We start from the raw sequence: 16001 nt of genomic DNA on the forward strand, positions 1-16001 counted from the left end.
ATTTCAGTCTCACTACTGTAACATTTTATCTCTGAAATGAGCCCATTTAGTCTTCTTCAGTTAACTACAGGCTTCTTCACAACCCGCTGTGAATGATAGTTGACTGAGAAATGCTGTTCTATTCACTTTAATTGCAAGCCTCATTCAAAGGTCATGTCATTCAGTACCACAGTAGCCTCCCTCAATTACAGCTCCCTTTGACTGCACGCTCAATTCAGACAGATTGCAAATGCGAATGTCATCCCTCTCCGACATTCAATTATTTAAAAATGGGTCAAAGAGACAAAGGTACAACAATGAACAAATATCCCACACAGCACAGGAAATGCAAAAATCAGCATTCATAGTATTGCGACACAGTCTGTATTTCTAAATGGCATTGAAAAGGCAAAATGGCCAACTTCATCTGCACAGATGGGAGAACATGAGTCTGGTCTACCTTTTAACCCAATGTGAAGCTTCAGTGCTAAGGTATGCCAACTCAACTGGCCCATAAATTATGGCCTGCTAAATACATGAGGCCATATTAGGGTTGATTGCACCACAAATGTAGGCCTAAGATGGCAAGATGCTGCAGATATGTCCAATGTCAAGTTAAAAATCTTCCCTTTCTGCTTTTCTGGTGAACATTTCTTTCAGATTAAGTTACTCTGAAAAGTTGCTGAAGTTCTTTAAAACGGCTTTTAAATGAAAAATCTGTTCCCTTGAATAGTTCCCAATGTCCTTGAGAGTGGCCGGTGCAACAATAACACAGAATTGGCTGTGGGAGCATGATTTGCACTTATCAGAAAGAAACATGGAGTGGAGTTTTTTTATGCATCAATTCGGCATGCAATGCCAGCAGCATCAACACTGGGGCACTTTACCCCTACAGATACCAGGTCCTTGGTAAAAACCTAGATTGCTGCTTTGAAGTGCAGGACAAAGTAAAAAAGACGCTGTTTGTGACTTTCTCTCGCTCCCTCTTCCTCACTATCCTTCTCTCTCTCTCAGCAAAAAAAAAAATCCCAGTCAAAGCTGCCCACGCCACCCAGGTATCCAACCATCAGATCCGCTGCCATGAATATCACGGAAGACTGCAGAGTAAAATAGGGGTGCCACACATGACCGAGAAACAAACACACACTGCCAGATTGGATGCTCATAAGTATTTTAGTTTTTACCAGTGAGTGTGTCTTGGTTGCCAGCTCCTGAGAACAGAGAAGAGAACAGTGAATGCAGGCTTCTCATCCATCTCGTCTTCTTGGCTCCAGTTGGGTTTGAGATTAAAGCCCCCGCACCCCTTCTCTCCTCTCTCAGGCAGTCCCTGTGTGCGCAAGTTTCACACCTGCATACTATGCAAAGGCAACTTTCTTCCTCTGGGTGTAGAGTAGGAGATATCTTGTTTCCTAATACCAGTCATTCTCGAGTACAGCTCTGCTATGAAAAACCACCAAGTACATATTAAAACCGTCACAGAAACGTTTGGAAACTGAACCCTAAAGAGCCCTGAGAAATAAATATGACACATATTAAACAGAATCCCACCTATGTACCATGACCAAGACAAACAATCCTTCATCAGGCATTACTCCACTAAATATCAACCAGATGATTTCCACGTCCTCACTCAGACGACAGATTCACTGTCAAACACAGGAGAACACAATGTTTCATCACTCCATTTCCCTGTTTTAGCCAGCAGCTATTTGTCAAGCGGTAAATAAACAAAGTTCCCCAAAGAATCACAAATGAACATGACCCATATGAATAAAAACAGGAAAAAGTCAGACTGTACTACAAGTCTGAGGAAAGGTTCCGTGTGCCCATGCCAATGTTGGTAATGTGGTGACAACTGTCACAGCATATACTCCGGAGACACAACAAAGGGATCCCACTAAAGCCTCGGTTTTGATTTGTCAAAACCAATAACAACACGACTGGTTTACACTGCGTCCTTGCTCCAGACTAATCTAAGGAAGTACACTTCAAATCTAATCCCTCTGACACGATGACAAGATCCTTGGAAATATAGCCTACTCTAGTAGTTTGAAAGTAGAAAAAATTATATTTATATAGTTCATATACTTATTTATGGAGAGCTGAAAAGTCTCCTTCCTTCATATAACAGACCAGTGCAAGCGTAGTTAGGGCCTAGTTCACATACCATCCTCCACACTTACCTAGCCAAATGTCTGAAGCAACAAGTAACAGGGCTCAACTTTGACTGAGCTTGAATTGAACACCGACCCTAATCTACTGCAGTAACAAACACGTCATTACCATACTGTCTGTATCATACTGTCATTATCCTCAGTGGATTATCATTTTGTCCTCGCTTCAATGAATCCACCACACCATAATCACCAGTAAACTGATGAGGACATCATTGACCATCATCCCACCACCATTACAGCAACAGACTCACACCATAATCACCAGTAAACTGATGAGGACATCATTGACCATCATCCCACCACCATTACAGCAACAGACTCACACCATAATCACCAGTAAACTGATGAGGACATCATTGACCATCATCCCACCACCATTACAGCAACAGACTCACACCATAATCACCAGTAAACTGATGAGGACATCATTGACCATCATCCCACCACCATTACAGCAACAGACTCATCACATCATAATCACCAGTAAACTGATGAGGACATCATTGACCATCATCCCACCACCATTACAGCAACAGACTCACACCATAATCACCAGTAAACTGATGAGGACATCATTGACCATCATCCCACCACCATTACAGCAACAGACTCACACCATAACCACCAGTAAACTGATGAGGACATCATTGACCCTCATCCCACCACCATTACAGCAACAGACTCACACCATAATCACCAGTAAACTGATGAGGACATCATTGACCATCATCCCACCACCATTACAGCAACAGACTCACACCATAATCAGGAATCAGTCACGTTATCATTAACTCACGCGACGTAATCACCAATCAGTAAATTGTGTACAGTAAGGATATCCAATCAGTCACGTTATCATTAACTCATGCGACGTAATCACCAATCAGTAAATTGTGTACAGTAAGGATATCCAATCAGTCACGTTATCATTAACTCATGCGACGTAATCACCAATCAGTAAATTGTGTACAGTAAGGATATCCAATCAGTCACGTTATCATTAACTCATGCGACGTAATCACCAATCAGTAAATTGTGTACAGTAAGGATATCCAATCAGTCACGTTATCATTAACTCATGCGACGTAATCACCAATCAGTAAATTGTGTACAGTAAGGATATCCAATCAGTCACGTTATCATTAACTCACGCGACGTAATCACCAATCAGTAAATTGTGTACAGTAAGGATATCCAATCAGTCACGCCATAAACTCAATGTAACTCACACAACATAATCGTCGGTCGGTCAGTCGGTCACACTGTGGGCCCTGGTGAAAAGTAATGCACTATATAGGGAATAGGGTGCCATTTGGGACACAGACAGTGAGTTGTATACAATATGGAGTGGGCAGCCACTCACCTCAGAGGGTTTATTGTGCGCCTGTCTGACCCAGGTGCTGCTGGTCCCTGTGTTCTTGGAGGACTTGGACCAGGAGGTCACTTGACCTGCAGACAATGACAGTTACATTTCAGATTGACATGTTTTTAGCATCCATTTACCTTATCTAGAGCGTTTTACAGCCAGAGGAGAAAGGATCACAACTTAGGGCATCTGAGAGTCTGACTAACTTGCCTAGTCGAATTAAGCAATTAGGTCACACTATAGCTGTGGTACTTCCTAATGTTGCAACTATACAAAGCGACCGCAATTAGAGCTACCCATCAAGGCCCTTTTAATTGAAAGCCCCGGAGTAGCACAGGGTCAAAATTATCATTGGGATCCTTCAATTAGAAACATGATAACCCATGTTTAACAGATGCAGGCTAGCCTGGGCATCATCCCATGTCAATAAGCCATTGTAGACTAGAGTGACTGGCCTGTTAATAGCACTCAGATGCACTGATTGTTCAGGGAGCATCGAACAGTATAGCCCCCCGGCACATGGCCCAGAGCTATGGCCACTGGTCCAGCTGTAGGAGTTGCCGTAGGCACACATTTCAGATCAGATTACATCTCCCAATCATGAATTAATCCAATTAGGGATGAAATAATTCAAACCTGACCTAAGAGGTCATTTCACCATTCACAACCATACATTGGTCAATCACTTGGCCACCGCTATAGTGGCTCACAGTGACCAGTCAGTCAGTCACAGCGATGCAGGCATAAACATCTGGACACTGGCTCTCTCGGTCTTTGATCTGAGTCCAAGCCACTTCAAAGAGGCAGGGATGCAGCGTACGGAGAAAACAAGACGACAGGAAGCAGAATATGGGAGTAGTAGAGAGAGGAGGCCAGGCTAGTGACTGTTCCTGCTATGGGATGAGTCTCAAACGTCATCCTAGTCCCAACCGTGGGCCCACAGGGTGTTGCTGCTGAGGGTTTTCTCTTCAGGGCCTGTTGTAGTCCAAGTACTGTACAGTTCTCATGGCTCACTCCTGACTAATTAGTCTCCAATGGTGACAATCCCTCCCTCTCCATTTTTCTCTCTCCATCAGCCCCTCCCTCAGTCTCTTTTTTCCACCCCTGTCCCTTTCATCATCTCTAACTAAATCAACTCACTGCCAGTGGTGTCCGAGTCATTGCTACTGCTGGAGTATTTTCTCCTCTTCGTCTCCCTCTCCATCTGTAAGGGAAGAAGGAAAACAATCAGCGACCCATCAGCAGCAATTACAGTACAGGGCTGGCTATGGTTACTACACTGCTATAGAGTCAAACTAGGCCACTGTGGGTGAGGTAGTTAGCCTATAGCACAGGGGAAGGGTGAGACTGAGGATATCTGCTCTGTAGATGTGCATGTCTGATTCCCCATCTATCCACAGAGAGAATGGAGTACAGTGAGTCGGGAAAGAGAAGCACTAGAGGAAAAAGCAGGTTATGGCCTTGAGTGACTGAGAGCAGATTTATGTGGCCATAAAACAGGACTTTTCCCCTCTTATATTGGGCTCTTGCTGTTGCCTTGTTCAGCCTGCCCTGAGCTTTGTTTTTCCAAACAGAGCTGCCTCTAAAGAATAACTGGATACGTAGTGCTGACGATATAATTCCTGCATCTAACTGGCCTGGGTGGAGGTTCAGTGGCGAGGTGTACCTCAGGGATGTGTTGTTTTTCCTTTATTGTTTTGCACTCAGCGCCATATGAAAGACATAGAAAAACCAAAAACAGCGAGTGGTGGGAGTCATGTTTCACACTATAAATTGAAGACAGGGAGACAGCAACTCATCTTCTCCCCTTCACATGAGAAGGAAAAAACACATACTGGAGTTTGACTGACAGCTTTTCAACTGGGAAGAAAACCTGTGTGGTTTTTCCCTTTCTCACTCGCTCTCTCTTTTTCTATTCCTCTCCCTCCATTGCAACTATGAAACAAAATCCTCGTCAAGATCGAATCATTTCCTCATCCATGGAGAGAAAGAGGTCCGCATTTGTTAAACAGGAATAACAGATGTATAAAGAATAAAATAAAAAATTGTGTTTGAGATCCTTTTTCAGCAGAAACTCTTAAATGTAGAGCAGGTTTCCCCCAGAGGAGCCGTACTCCACAGCACAGAGAGGAGAGAGAGAGAGCGCCGTCTCAGAGAACGCCAAATGAGAGAGAGAAAGAGCGCGAGAGATAACGCCCACTCGGAAAGCGCGAGAGATAACGCCCACTCGGAGAGCGCGCCCACTCAGAGAGCGAGAGAGCGCGCCCACCCAGAGAGCGAGAGAGCGCGCCCACCCAGAGAGCGAGAGAGCGCGCCCACCCAGAGAGCGAGAGAGCGCGCCCACCCAGAGAGCGAGAGAGCGCGCCCACCCAGAGAGCGAGAGAGCGCGCCCACCCAGAGAGCGAGAGAGCGCGCCCACCCAGAGAGCGCGCCCACCCAGAGAGCGCGCCCACCCAGAGAGCGAGAGAGCGCGCCCACCCAGAGAGCGAGAGAGCGCGCCCACCCAGAGAGCGAGAGAGCGCGCCCACCCAGAGAGCGAGAGAGCGCGCCCACCCAGAGAGCGAGAGAGCGCGCCCACCCAGAGAGCGAGAGAGCGCGCCCACCCAGAGAGAGAGAGAGCGCGCCCACCCAGTGAGCGAGAGAGCGCGCCCACCCAGAGAGCGAGAGAGCGCGCCCACCCAGAGAGCGAGAGAGCGCGCCCACCCAGAGAGCGAGAGAGCGCGCCCACCCAGAGAGCGCGCCCACCCAGAGAGTGTGAGAGCGAGCCCACCCAAAGAGCGAGAGAGCGCGCCCACCCAGAGAGCGAGAGAGCGCGCCCACCCAGAGAGCGCGCGCCCACCAGAGAGCGAGAGAGCGCGCCCACCCAGAGAGAGCGCGCCCACCCAGAGAGCGAGAGAGCGCGCCCACCCAGAGAGCGAGAGAGCGCCCCCACCCAGAGAGCGAGCCCACCCAGAGAGCGCGCCCACCCAGAGAGTGAGCCCACCCAGAGAGCGCGCCCACCCAGAGAGTGTGAGAGCGAGCCCACCCAAAGAGCGAGAGAGCGCGCCCACCCAGAGAGCGAGAGAGCGCGCCCACCCAGAGAGCGAGAGAGCGCGCCCACCCAGAGAGCGAGAGAGCGCGCCCACCCAGAGAGCGAGAGAGCGCGCCCACCCAGAGAGAGAGCGCGCCCACCCAGAGCGAGCCCACCCAGAGAGCGCGCCCACCCAGAGAGCGAGAGAGCGCGCCCACCCAGAGAGCGCGCCCACCCAGAGAGCGAGAGAGCGCGCCCACCCAGAGAGCGAGAGAGCGCGCCCACCCAGAGAGCGAGAGAGCGCGCCCACCCAGAGAGCGCGCCCACCCAGAGAGTGTGAGAGCGAGCCCACCCAAAGAGCGAGAGAGCGCGCCCACCCAGAGAGCGAGAGAGCGCCCACCCAAAGAGCGGAGAGCGCGCCCACCCAGAGGGAGAGCGCGCCCACCCAGAGGGAGAGCGCGCCCACCCAGAGGGAGAGCGCGCCCACCCAGAGGGAGAGCGCGCCCACCCAGAGAGGAGAGCGCGCCCACCCAGAGAGGAGAGCGCGCCCACCCAGAGAGGGAGAGCGCCCCCACCCAGAGAGCGAGCCCACCCAGAGAGCGCGCCCACCCAGAGAGTGAGCCCACCCAGAGCGCGCCCACCCAGAGAGGAGAGCGCGCCAGTCTCAGAGGGAGCGCGCCAGTCCCAGAGAGCGGAGAGCGCGCCAGTCTCAGAGGGAGAGCGCGCCCAGTCCAGAGGGAGGGAGAGCGCGCAGTCCCAGAGAGGGAGAGCGCGCAGTCTCAGAGAGGGAGAGCGCGCAGTCTCAGAGAGGGAGAGCGCGCAGTCTCAGAGAGGGAGAGCGCGCAGTCTCAGAGAGGGAGAGCGCGCAGTCTCAGAGAGGGAGAGCGCGCAGTCTCAGAGAGGGAGAGCGCGCAGTCTCAGAGAGGGAGAGCGCGCAGTCTCAGAGAGGGAGAGCGCGCAGTCTCAGAGAGGGAGAGCGCGCCGTCTCAGAGAGGGAGAGCGCGCCGTCTCAGAGAGGGAGAGCGCGCCGTCTCAGAGAGGGAGAGCGCGCCGTCTCAGAGAGGGAGAGCGCGCCGTCTCAGAGAGGGAGAGCGCGCCGTCTCAGAGAGGGAGAGCGCGCCGTCTCAGAGAGAGAGAGAGAGAGAGAGACCGAGACCGATAGAGATAAAGGGGGAAAAGTGCTCGCTTTGTCTCAGAGAGAGAGCTCTAGTATGGTATTCCACTCCCTTGTCTTTTCCCCTTCTCTCTCTCACTACACATAATGTAATGTAGTAGTTGGCAGGCCATTGTTTGCATTGTGGCCCAGATGGATTACATTACTGTGCTGTGACTCTATGCCCCTGTTTTCACGCATGCCTCAAATTGCCTACTTGTGAATGGCGGCACAGGATAGCGAAACAGGTAGTGCCAGTCCATCTGTAGTAGTAGTAGTCGTAGTATGTTAATAGTAGTAGTAGTAGTATGCTAGTAGTAGTAATAGCAGAATGCTAACCGTAGTAGTAGTAGCAGTAGCACTACCACTGGAATGAACCATAGGCAGAGACCTCTACCACTGGAATGAACAATATGCAGAGACCACTACCACTGGAATGAACAATATGCAGAGACCACTACCACTGGAATGAACCATCTGCAGAGACCACTACCACTGGAATGAACCATCTGCAGAGACCACTACCACTGGAATAAACCATCTGCAGAAACCACTACCGCTGGAATAAACCATCTGCAGAGACCACTACCACTGGAATAAACAATATGCAGAGACCACTACAACCTCTACCACTGGAATAAACCATCTGCAGAGACCACTACCACTGGAATAAACAATATGCAGAGACCACTACCACTGGAATAAAACATCTGCAGAGACCACTACCACTGGAATAAACCATCTGCAGAGACCACTACCGCTGGAATAAACCATCTGCAGAGACCACTACCGCTGGAATTAACAATCTGCAGAGACCACTACCACTGGAATAAACCATCTGCAGAGACCTCTACCACTGGAATAAACAATATGCAGAGACCACTACAGCTGGAATTAACAATCTGCAGAGACCACTACCACTGGAATAAACCATCTGCAGAGACCTCTACCACTGGAATAAACAATATGCAGAGACCACTACCGCTGGAATTAACAATATGCAGAGACCTCTACCACTGGAATAAACAATATGCAGAGACCACTACCGCTGGAATTAACAATCTGCAGAGACCACTACCGCTGGAATAAACAATATGCAGAGACCACTACCGCTGGAATTAACAATCTGCAGAGACCATTACCACTGGAATAAACCATCTGCAGAGACCACTACCGCTGGAATTAACAATATGCAGAGACCACTACAGCTGGAATAAACAATCTGCAGAGACCACTACCACTGGAATAAACAATATGCAGAGACCACTACCATTGGAATAAACAATATGCAGAGACCACTACCATTGGAATAAACAATATGCAGAGACCACTACCATTGGAATAAACAATATGCAGAGACCACTACCGCTGGAATAAACAATATGCAGAGACCACTTCAGCTGGAATTAACAATATGCAGAGACCACTACCGCTGGAATAAACAATATGCAGAGACCACTACCACTGGAATAAACAATCTGCAGAGACCACTACCGCTGGAATTAACAATATGCAGAGACCACTACCACTGGAATAAACCATCTGCAGAGACCACTACCACTGGAATAAACAATATGCAGAGACCACTACCGCTGCAATTAACAATCTGCAGAGACCACTACCGCTGGAATTAACAATATGCAGAGACCACTACTGCTGGAATTAACAATATGCAGAGACCACTACCACTGCAATTAACAATCTGCAGAGACCACTACAACCTCTACCACTGGAATACACCATCTGTAGAGACTACTAACACTGGAATAAACCATATGCAGAGACCACTACCACTAGAATAAACGATATGCAGAGACCACTACCACTGGAATAAACAATCTGCAGAGACCACTACCGCTGGAATAAACAATATGCAGAGACCACTACCGCTGGAATTAACAATATGCAGAGACCACTACTGCTGGAATTAACAATATGCAGAGACCACTACTGCTGGAATTAACAATATGCAGAGACCACTACAGCTGGAATAAACCATCTGCAGAGACCACTACCACTGGAATAAACCATCTGCAGAGACCACTACCACTGGAATGAACAATATGCAGAGACCACTACCACTGGAATAAACAATATGCAGAGACCTCTACCGCTGGAATAAAACATCTGCAGAGACCACTACCGCTGGAATAAAACATCTGCAGAGACCACTACCGCTGGAATAAAACATCTGCAGAGACCACTACCGCTGGAATAAAACATCTGCAGAGACCACTACCGCTGGAATAAAACAATCTGCAGAGACCACTACCGCTGGAATAAACAATCTGCAGAGACCACTACCACTGGAATAAACAATCTGCAGAGACCACTACCGCTGGAATAAACCATCTGCAGAGACCACTACCGCTGGAATAAACCATCTGCAGAGACCACTACCACTGGAATAAACCATCTGCAGAGACCACTACCACTGGAATGAACAATATGCAGAGACCACTACCACTGGAATAAACAATATGCAGAGACCACTACCGCTGGAATTAACAATATGCAGAGACCACTACCGCTGGAATAAACAATCTGCAGAGACCACTACCGCTGGAATAAACAATATGCAGAGACCACTACCGCTGGAATAAACAATATGCAGAGACCACTACCACTGGAATAAACAATCTGCAGAGACCACTACCACTGGAATAAACAATCTGCAGAGACCACTACCACTGGAATAAACAATCTGCAGAGACCACTACCACTGGAATAAACAATCTGCAGAGACCACTACCACTGGAATAAACAATCTGCAGAGACCACTACCACTGGAATAAACAATCTGCAGAGACCACTACCACTGGAATAAACAATCTGCAGAGACTACTACCACTGGAATAAACAATATGCAGAGACCACTACCACTGGAATAAACAATATGCAGAGACCACTACCACTGGAATAAACAATCTGCAGAGACCACTACCACTGGAATAAACAATCTGCAGAGACCACTACCACTGGAATAAACAATCTGCAGAGACCACTACCACTGGAATAAACAATCTGCAGAGACCACTACCACTGGAATAAACAAATGCAGAGAATACCGCTGAATAAACAATATGCAGAGACCACTACCACTGGAATAAACAATCTGCAGAGACCACTACCACTGGAATAAACAATCTGCAGAGACCACTACCACTGGAATAAACAATCTGCAGAGACCACTAACTGGAATTAAAAATCTGCAGAGACCACTACCACTGGAATAAACAATATGCAGAGACCACTACCACTGGAATAAACAATATGCAGAGACCACTACCACTGGAATAAACAATATGCAGAGACCACTACTGCTGGAATAAACAATATGCAGAGACCACTACCGCTGGAATAAACAATATGCAGAGACCACTACCACTGGAATAAACAATATGCAGAGACCACTACCGCTGGAATAAACAATCTGCAGAGACCACTACCGCTGGAATAAACAATCTGCAGAGACCACTACCACTGGAATAAACAATATGCAGAGACCACTACCACTGGAATTAACAATCTGCAGAGACCTCTACCACTGGAATGAACAATATGCAGAGACCACTACCGCTGGAATTAACAATCTGCAGAGACCTCTACCACTGGAATGAACAATATGCAGAGACCACTACCACTGGAATAAACCATCTGCAGAGACCACTACCACTGGAATAAACAATATGCAGAGACCACTACCGCTGCAATTAACAATCTGCAGAGACCACTACAACCTCTACCACTGGAATAAACCATCTGCAGAGACCACTACCATTGGAATAAACAATATGCAGAGACCACTACCATTGGAATTAACAATATGCAGAGACCACTACCATTGGAATAAACCATCTGCAGAGACCACTACCATTGGAATAAACAATATGCAGAGACCACTTCCGCTGGAATTAACAATATGCAGAGACCACTTCCGCTGGAATTAACAATATGCAGAGACCACTACCATTGGAATAAACAATCTGCAGAGACCACTACCATTGGAATAAACAATATGCAGAGACCACTACCATTGGAATAAACAATATGCAGAGACCACTTCCGCTGGAATTAACAATATGCAGAGACCACTTCCGCTGGAATTAACAATATGCAGAGACCACTACCGCTGGAATAAACAATCTGCAGAGACCACTACCGCTGGAATAAACAATCTGCAGAGACCACTACCGCTGGAATTAACAATCTGCAGAGACCACTACCGCTGGAATTAACAATCTGCAGAGACCACTACCACTGGAATAAACCATCTGCAGAGACCACTACCACTGGAATAAACCATCTGCAGAGACCACTACCGCTGGAATAAACAATATGCAGAGACCACTACCACTGGAATAAACAATATGCAGAGACCACTACCGCTGGAATTAACAATCTGCAGAGACCACTACCACTGGAATAAACAATATGCAGAGACCACTACCGCTGGAATTAACAATCTGCAGAGACCACTACCGCTGGAATTAACAATCTGCAGAGACCACTACCGCTGGAATAAACAATATGCAGAGACCACTACCGCTGGAATAAACAATATGCAGAGACCACTACCGCTGGAATTAACAATTGGATGATAATCCTAGTCGTATTAGTAACTCATGCTAGTTGATGATAATCCTAGTCGTATTAGTAACTCATGCTAGTTGATGATAATCCTAGTCGTATTAGTAACTCATGCTAGTTGATGATAATCCTAGTCGTATTAGTAACTCATGCTAGTTGATGATAATCCTAGTCGTATTAGTAACTCATGCTAGTTGATGATAATCCTAGTCGTATTAGTAACCCATGCTAGTTGATGATAATCCTAGTCGTATTAGTAACCCATGCTAGTTGATGATAATCCTAGTCGTATTAGTAACCCATGCTAGTTGATGATAATCCTAGTCGTATTAGTAACCCATGCTAGTTGATGATAATCCTAGTCGTATTAGTAACCCATGCTAGTTGATGATAATCCTAGTCGTATTAGTAACCCATGCTAGTTGATGATAATCCTAGTCGTATTAGTAACCCATGCTAGTTGATGATAATCCTAGTCGTATTAGTAACCCATGCTAGTTGATGATAATCCTAGTCGTATTAGTAACCCATGCTAGTTGATGATAATCCTAGTCGTATTAGTAACCCATGCTAGTTGATGATAATCCTAGTCGTATTAGTAACCCATGCTAGTTGATGATAATCCTAGTCGTATTAGTAACCCATGCTAGTTGATGATAATCCTAGTCGTATTAGTAACCCATGTTAGTTGATGATAATCCTAGTCGTATTAGTAACCCATGCTAGTTGATGATAATCCTAGTCGTATTAGTAACCCATGCTAGTTGATGATAATCCTAGTCGTATTAGTAACCCATGCTAGTTGATGATAATCCTAGTCGTATTAGTAACCCATGCTAGTTGATGATAATCCTAGTCGTATTAGTAACCCATGCTAGTTGATGATAATCCTAGTCGTATTAGTAACCCATGCTAGTTGATGATAATCCTAGTCGTATTAGTAACCCATGCTAGTTGATGATAATCCTAGTCGTATTAGTAACCCATGCTAGTTGATGATAATCCTAGTCGTATTAGTAACCCATGCTAGTTGATGATAATCCTAGTCGTATTAGTAACCCATGCTAGTTGATGATAATCCTAGTCGTATTAGTAACCCATGCTAGTTGATGATAATCCTAGTCGTATTAGTAACCCATGCTAGTTGATGATAATCCTAGTCGTATTAGTAACCCATGCTAGTTGATGATAATCCTAGTCGTATTAGTAACCCATGCTAGTTGATGATAATCCTAGTCGTATTAGTAACCCATGCTAGTTGATGATAATCCTAGTCGTATTAGTAACTCATGCTAGTTGATGATAATCCTAGTCGTATTAGTAACCCATGCTAGTTGATGAGTCAGATATTTTTCATCTCAGTCACAGGAAACCGCTCACCCATGAGGTGAGCTTTTGAGAACAGTGTTTTCCCACTAATTGCATTTTGTAATATTCCAGCATGGCCTACAGCCATGTGCACTTTGTTGAGCTTTTAATATGAACAAACAAAATGTTGTCAACATTTTAAGCGAAAATGGTCTGATCTATTGCATCAGCCACCTGGCTTTTTTTATATGCAGTAGTTATATGAATTTTGGATCTGTAGTCACAGAACTGTCTCAGAGTCCGTTTAAAACGTAGACATATTTTATCGTCACAGGGATGATAGGACACCCTTATTTTTGAGCCCTGAAGGGAATTATTTTATGAAGAAATAAGAAGTGTTTGGTTGTAATTGTAATTTTGCAATATTTTATAAACTTCCAAGGTTGGCCAACCATCCGCCAAGACAGCCTTAAAGGGACAGTGTTGTATTTTGAAACAGGTTTGAATATGCAAAGAGCCAATAGTCCAACAAGCTCTCACTGCAGAATAAGACATTCATCCACGTTCTCCAAAACGTCAAATTTCAAAGAGTTTACGTTGCCCCTGGTGCTCTACACTGTTCCCTTTCTCCAAATGTAAAAGTTGGAGTTAAGGGTTAAGTCTAGGCGCTTATTCAAAATGGCTACAGTTTGGAACAGGGTTTGGAACAGGGTTAAAACAAGATATTAAAAACGAGTGTCCACAACTGGGATCAAACACGCAATCATCTGATCCAGAGTCATGGGATTTTGCCCATCCACCACCCCTGTCCACAATGCCCTAGCAAAACCCAACCTACTTGATGGCAATATCACTCACTGTTGCCCCCTAGTGGTCAGTTCTGAAGCCATTTTCCGACATCCTCAGGACATGGCTAGACGTCCTATTTCGACGTCAATCTTGAACGATCTCCCTGAACAGGCAGAGTGTAGCCTACATTTTTGTCTGATTCTCTATGGTAAAATACATAGTAATGCATCTTGTTTGTAAAGTGGTTCATTGCATCATACAATTATATAAAAATGGTATTGGAGACCTTTTTGTTTTTGTTGGGACAAGTGCCTTGTTCTTTGGACAAGTCAAAAATCTCTTCCTACTTTTCCGAAGATCAGGGAACCTTGATTCAATTCCATTACTGTTATTCCGTTCCCGGGTGTAAATCCACTTAACTTACAGTAGTAGTTCAATAACTAAAAGAGATTTCATCAAAGTCAAGGTGCCATTTCATAGCCGACACCCCATTCTTTCTGCAGACATTTACCTCCTTTTTTAGTTAGTGGAAATCAATCAAATATGTTCTTGGTTTGTTAAACTTTGAAATCAATGTTTTTTGTTCAGCAAACACTTTAAAGTGAAAAAACTAAGTCAAAGCGTACCGTGGAATTGCCCAGTAGTAGTGTGTCCTCATATGCCTGCTCACGCTACACAGAGGAGACAGGCCAAAACATGCCTGGTCCTTCCCACAACAGTCTCTTCATGGTGTCACTACACAGGGACATGTCTCTGCTGCCCCTGGCCAGTGACTCACTCACTGGGAGGGCTGTGTGTGATGACTGAGCTGCATGGAGGCCGCAGGCTGAAAAGGCTGCATCCCAAAACTGTCTGAGAGTGCCAAAGTGAGCTGCCTGGTCATTTCCATGAGAGTCTGTGTGTGTGTGTGTGTGTGTGTGTGTGTGTGTGTGTGTGTGTGTGTGTGTGTGTGTGTGTGTGTGTGTGTGTGTGTGTGTGTGTGTGTGTGTGTGTGTGTGTGTGTGTGTGTGTGTGTGTGTGTGTGTGTGTGTGTGTGTGTCTGCCTGGTCTTTCAAAGTGCTGAGAGATGACTGCCAAGCTCATTAGAAGGCTAATTCTGACACAGAGCCTCTGAAATGGATAGTTACTGCCTGTCTGCCTCCCTGCCAGCGTGCCTGACCTGTCTGCCTCCCTGCCAGCGTGCCTGGCCTGTCTGCCTCCCTGCCAGCGTGCCTGGCCTGTCTGCCTCCCTGCCAGCGTGCCTGGCCTGTCTGCCTCCCTGCCAGCGTGCCTGGCCTGTCTGCCTCCCTGCCAGCGTGCCTGGCCTGTCTGCCTCCCTGCCAGCGTGCCTGGCCTGTCTGCCTCCCTGCCAGCGTGCCTGGCCTGTCTGCCTGGCCTGTCTCTCCATCAACTAGAAAACTCTTCCGATTTCCAGTAACAAGCCTCTCTCTCTCACTCTCTCCAGCAACAAGCCTCTCTCTCTCACTCTCTCCAGCAACAAGCCTCTCTCTCTCACTCTCTCCAGCAACAAGCCTCTCTCTCTCACTCTCTCCAGCAACAAGCCTCCCTCTTGCTCTCTCGCTCTCCAGCAACAAGCCTCCCTCTTGCTCTCTCGCTCTCCAGCAACAAGCCTCCATCTCGCTCTCCAGC

The 16001-nt window shown here is 46.8% G+C and overlaps 1 protein-coding gene across 3 annotated transcripts in view; it reads right to left on the bottom strand.

Annotated features, from left to right (window-relative positions):
* The window catches only part of LOC124013641 (protein Jade-1-like), a 221689-nt gene that overhangs the window by 170270 nt on the left and 35418 nt on the right, over positions 1 to 16001 (bottom strand). For all 3 annotated transcript variants that reach the window (XM_046328003.1, XM_046327995.1, XM_046328013.1), the window contains 2 exons: positions 4663 to 4726; positions 3520 to 3605 (listed from right to left, as the gene is read on the bottom strand). In XM_046328003.1, the coding sequence (XP_046183959.1) occupies positions 3520 to 3605; positions 4663 to 4726 (150 nt within the window). The remainder of the gene's footprint in view (positions 1 to 3519; positions 3606 to 4662; positions 4727 to 16001) is intronic.

The sequence above is a fragment of the Oncorhynchus gorbuscha genome, linkage group LG02, assembly GCF_021184085.1.
Source record: "Oncorhynchus gorbuscha isolate QuinsamMale2020 ecotype Even-year linkage group LG02, OgorEven_v1.0, whole genome shotgun sequence".
NCBI classification, from domain to species: Eukaryota; Metazoa; Chordata; class Actinopteri; order Salmoniformes; family Salmonidae; genus Oncorhynchus; species Oncorhynchus gorbuscha.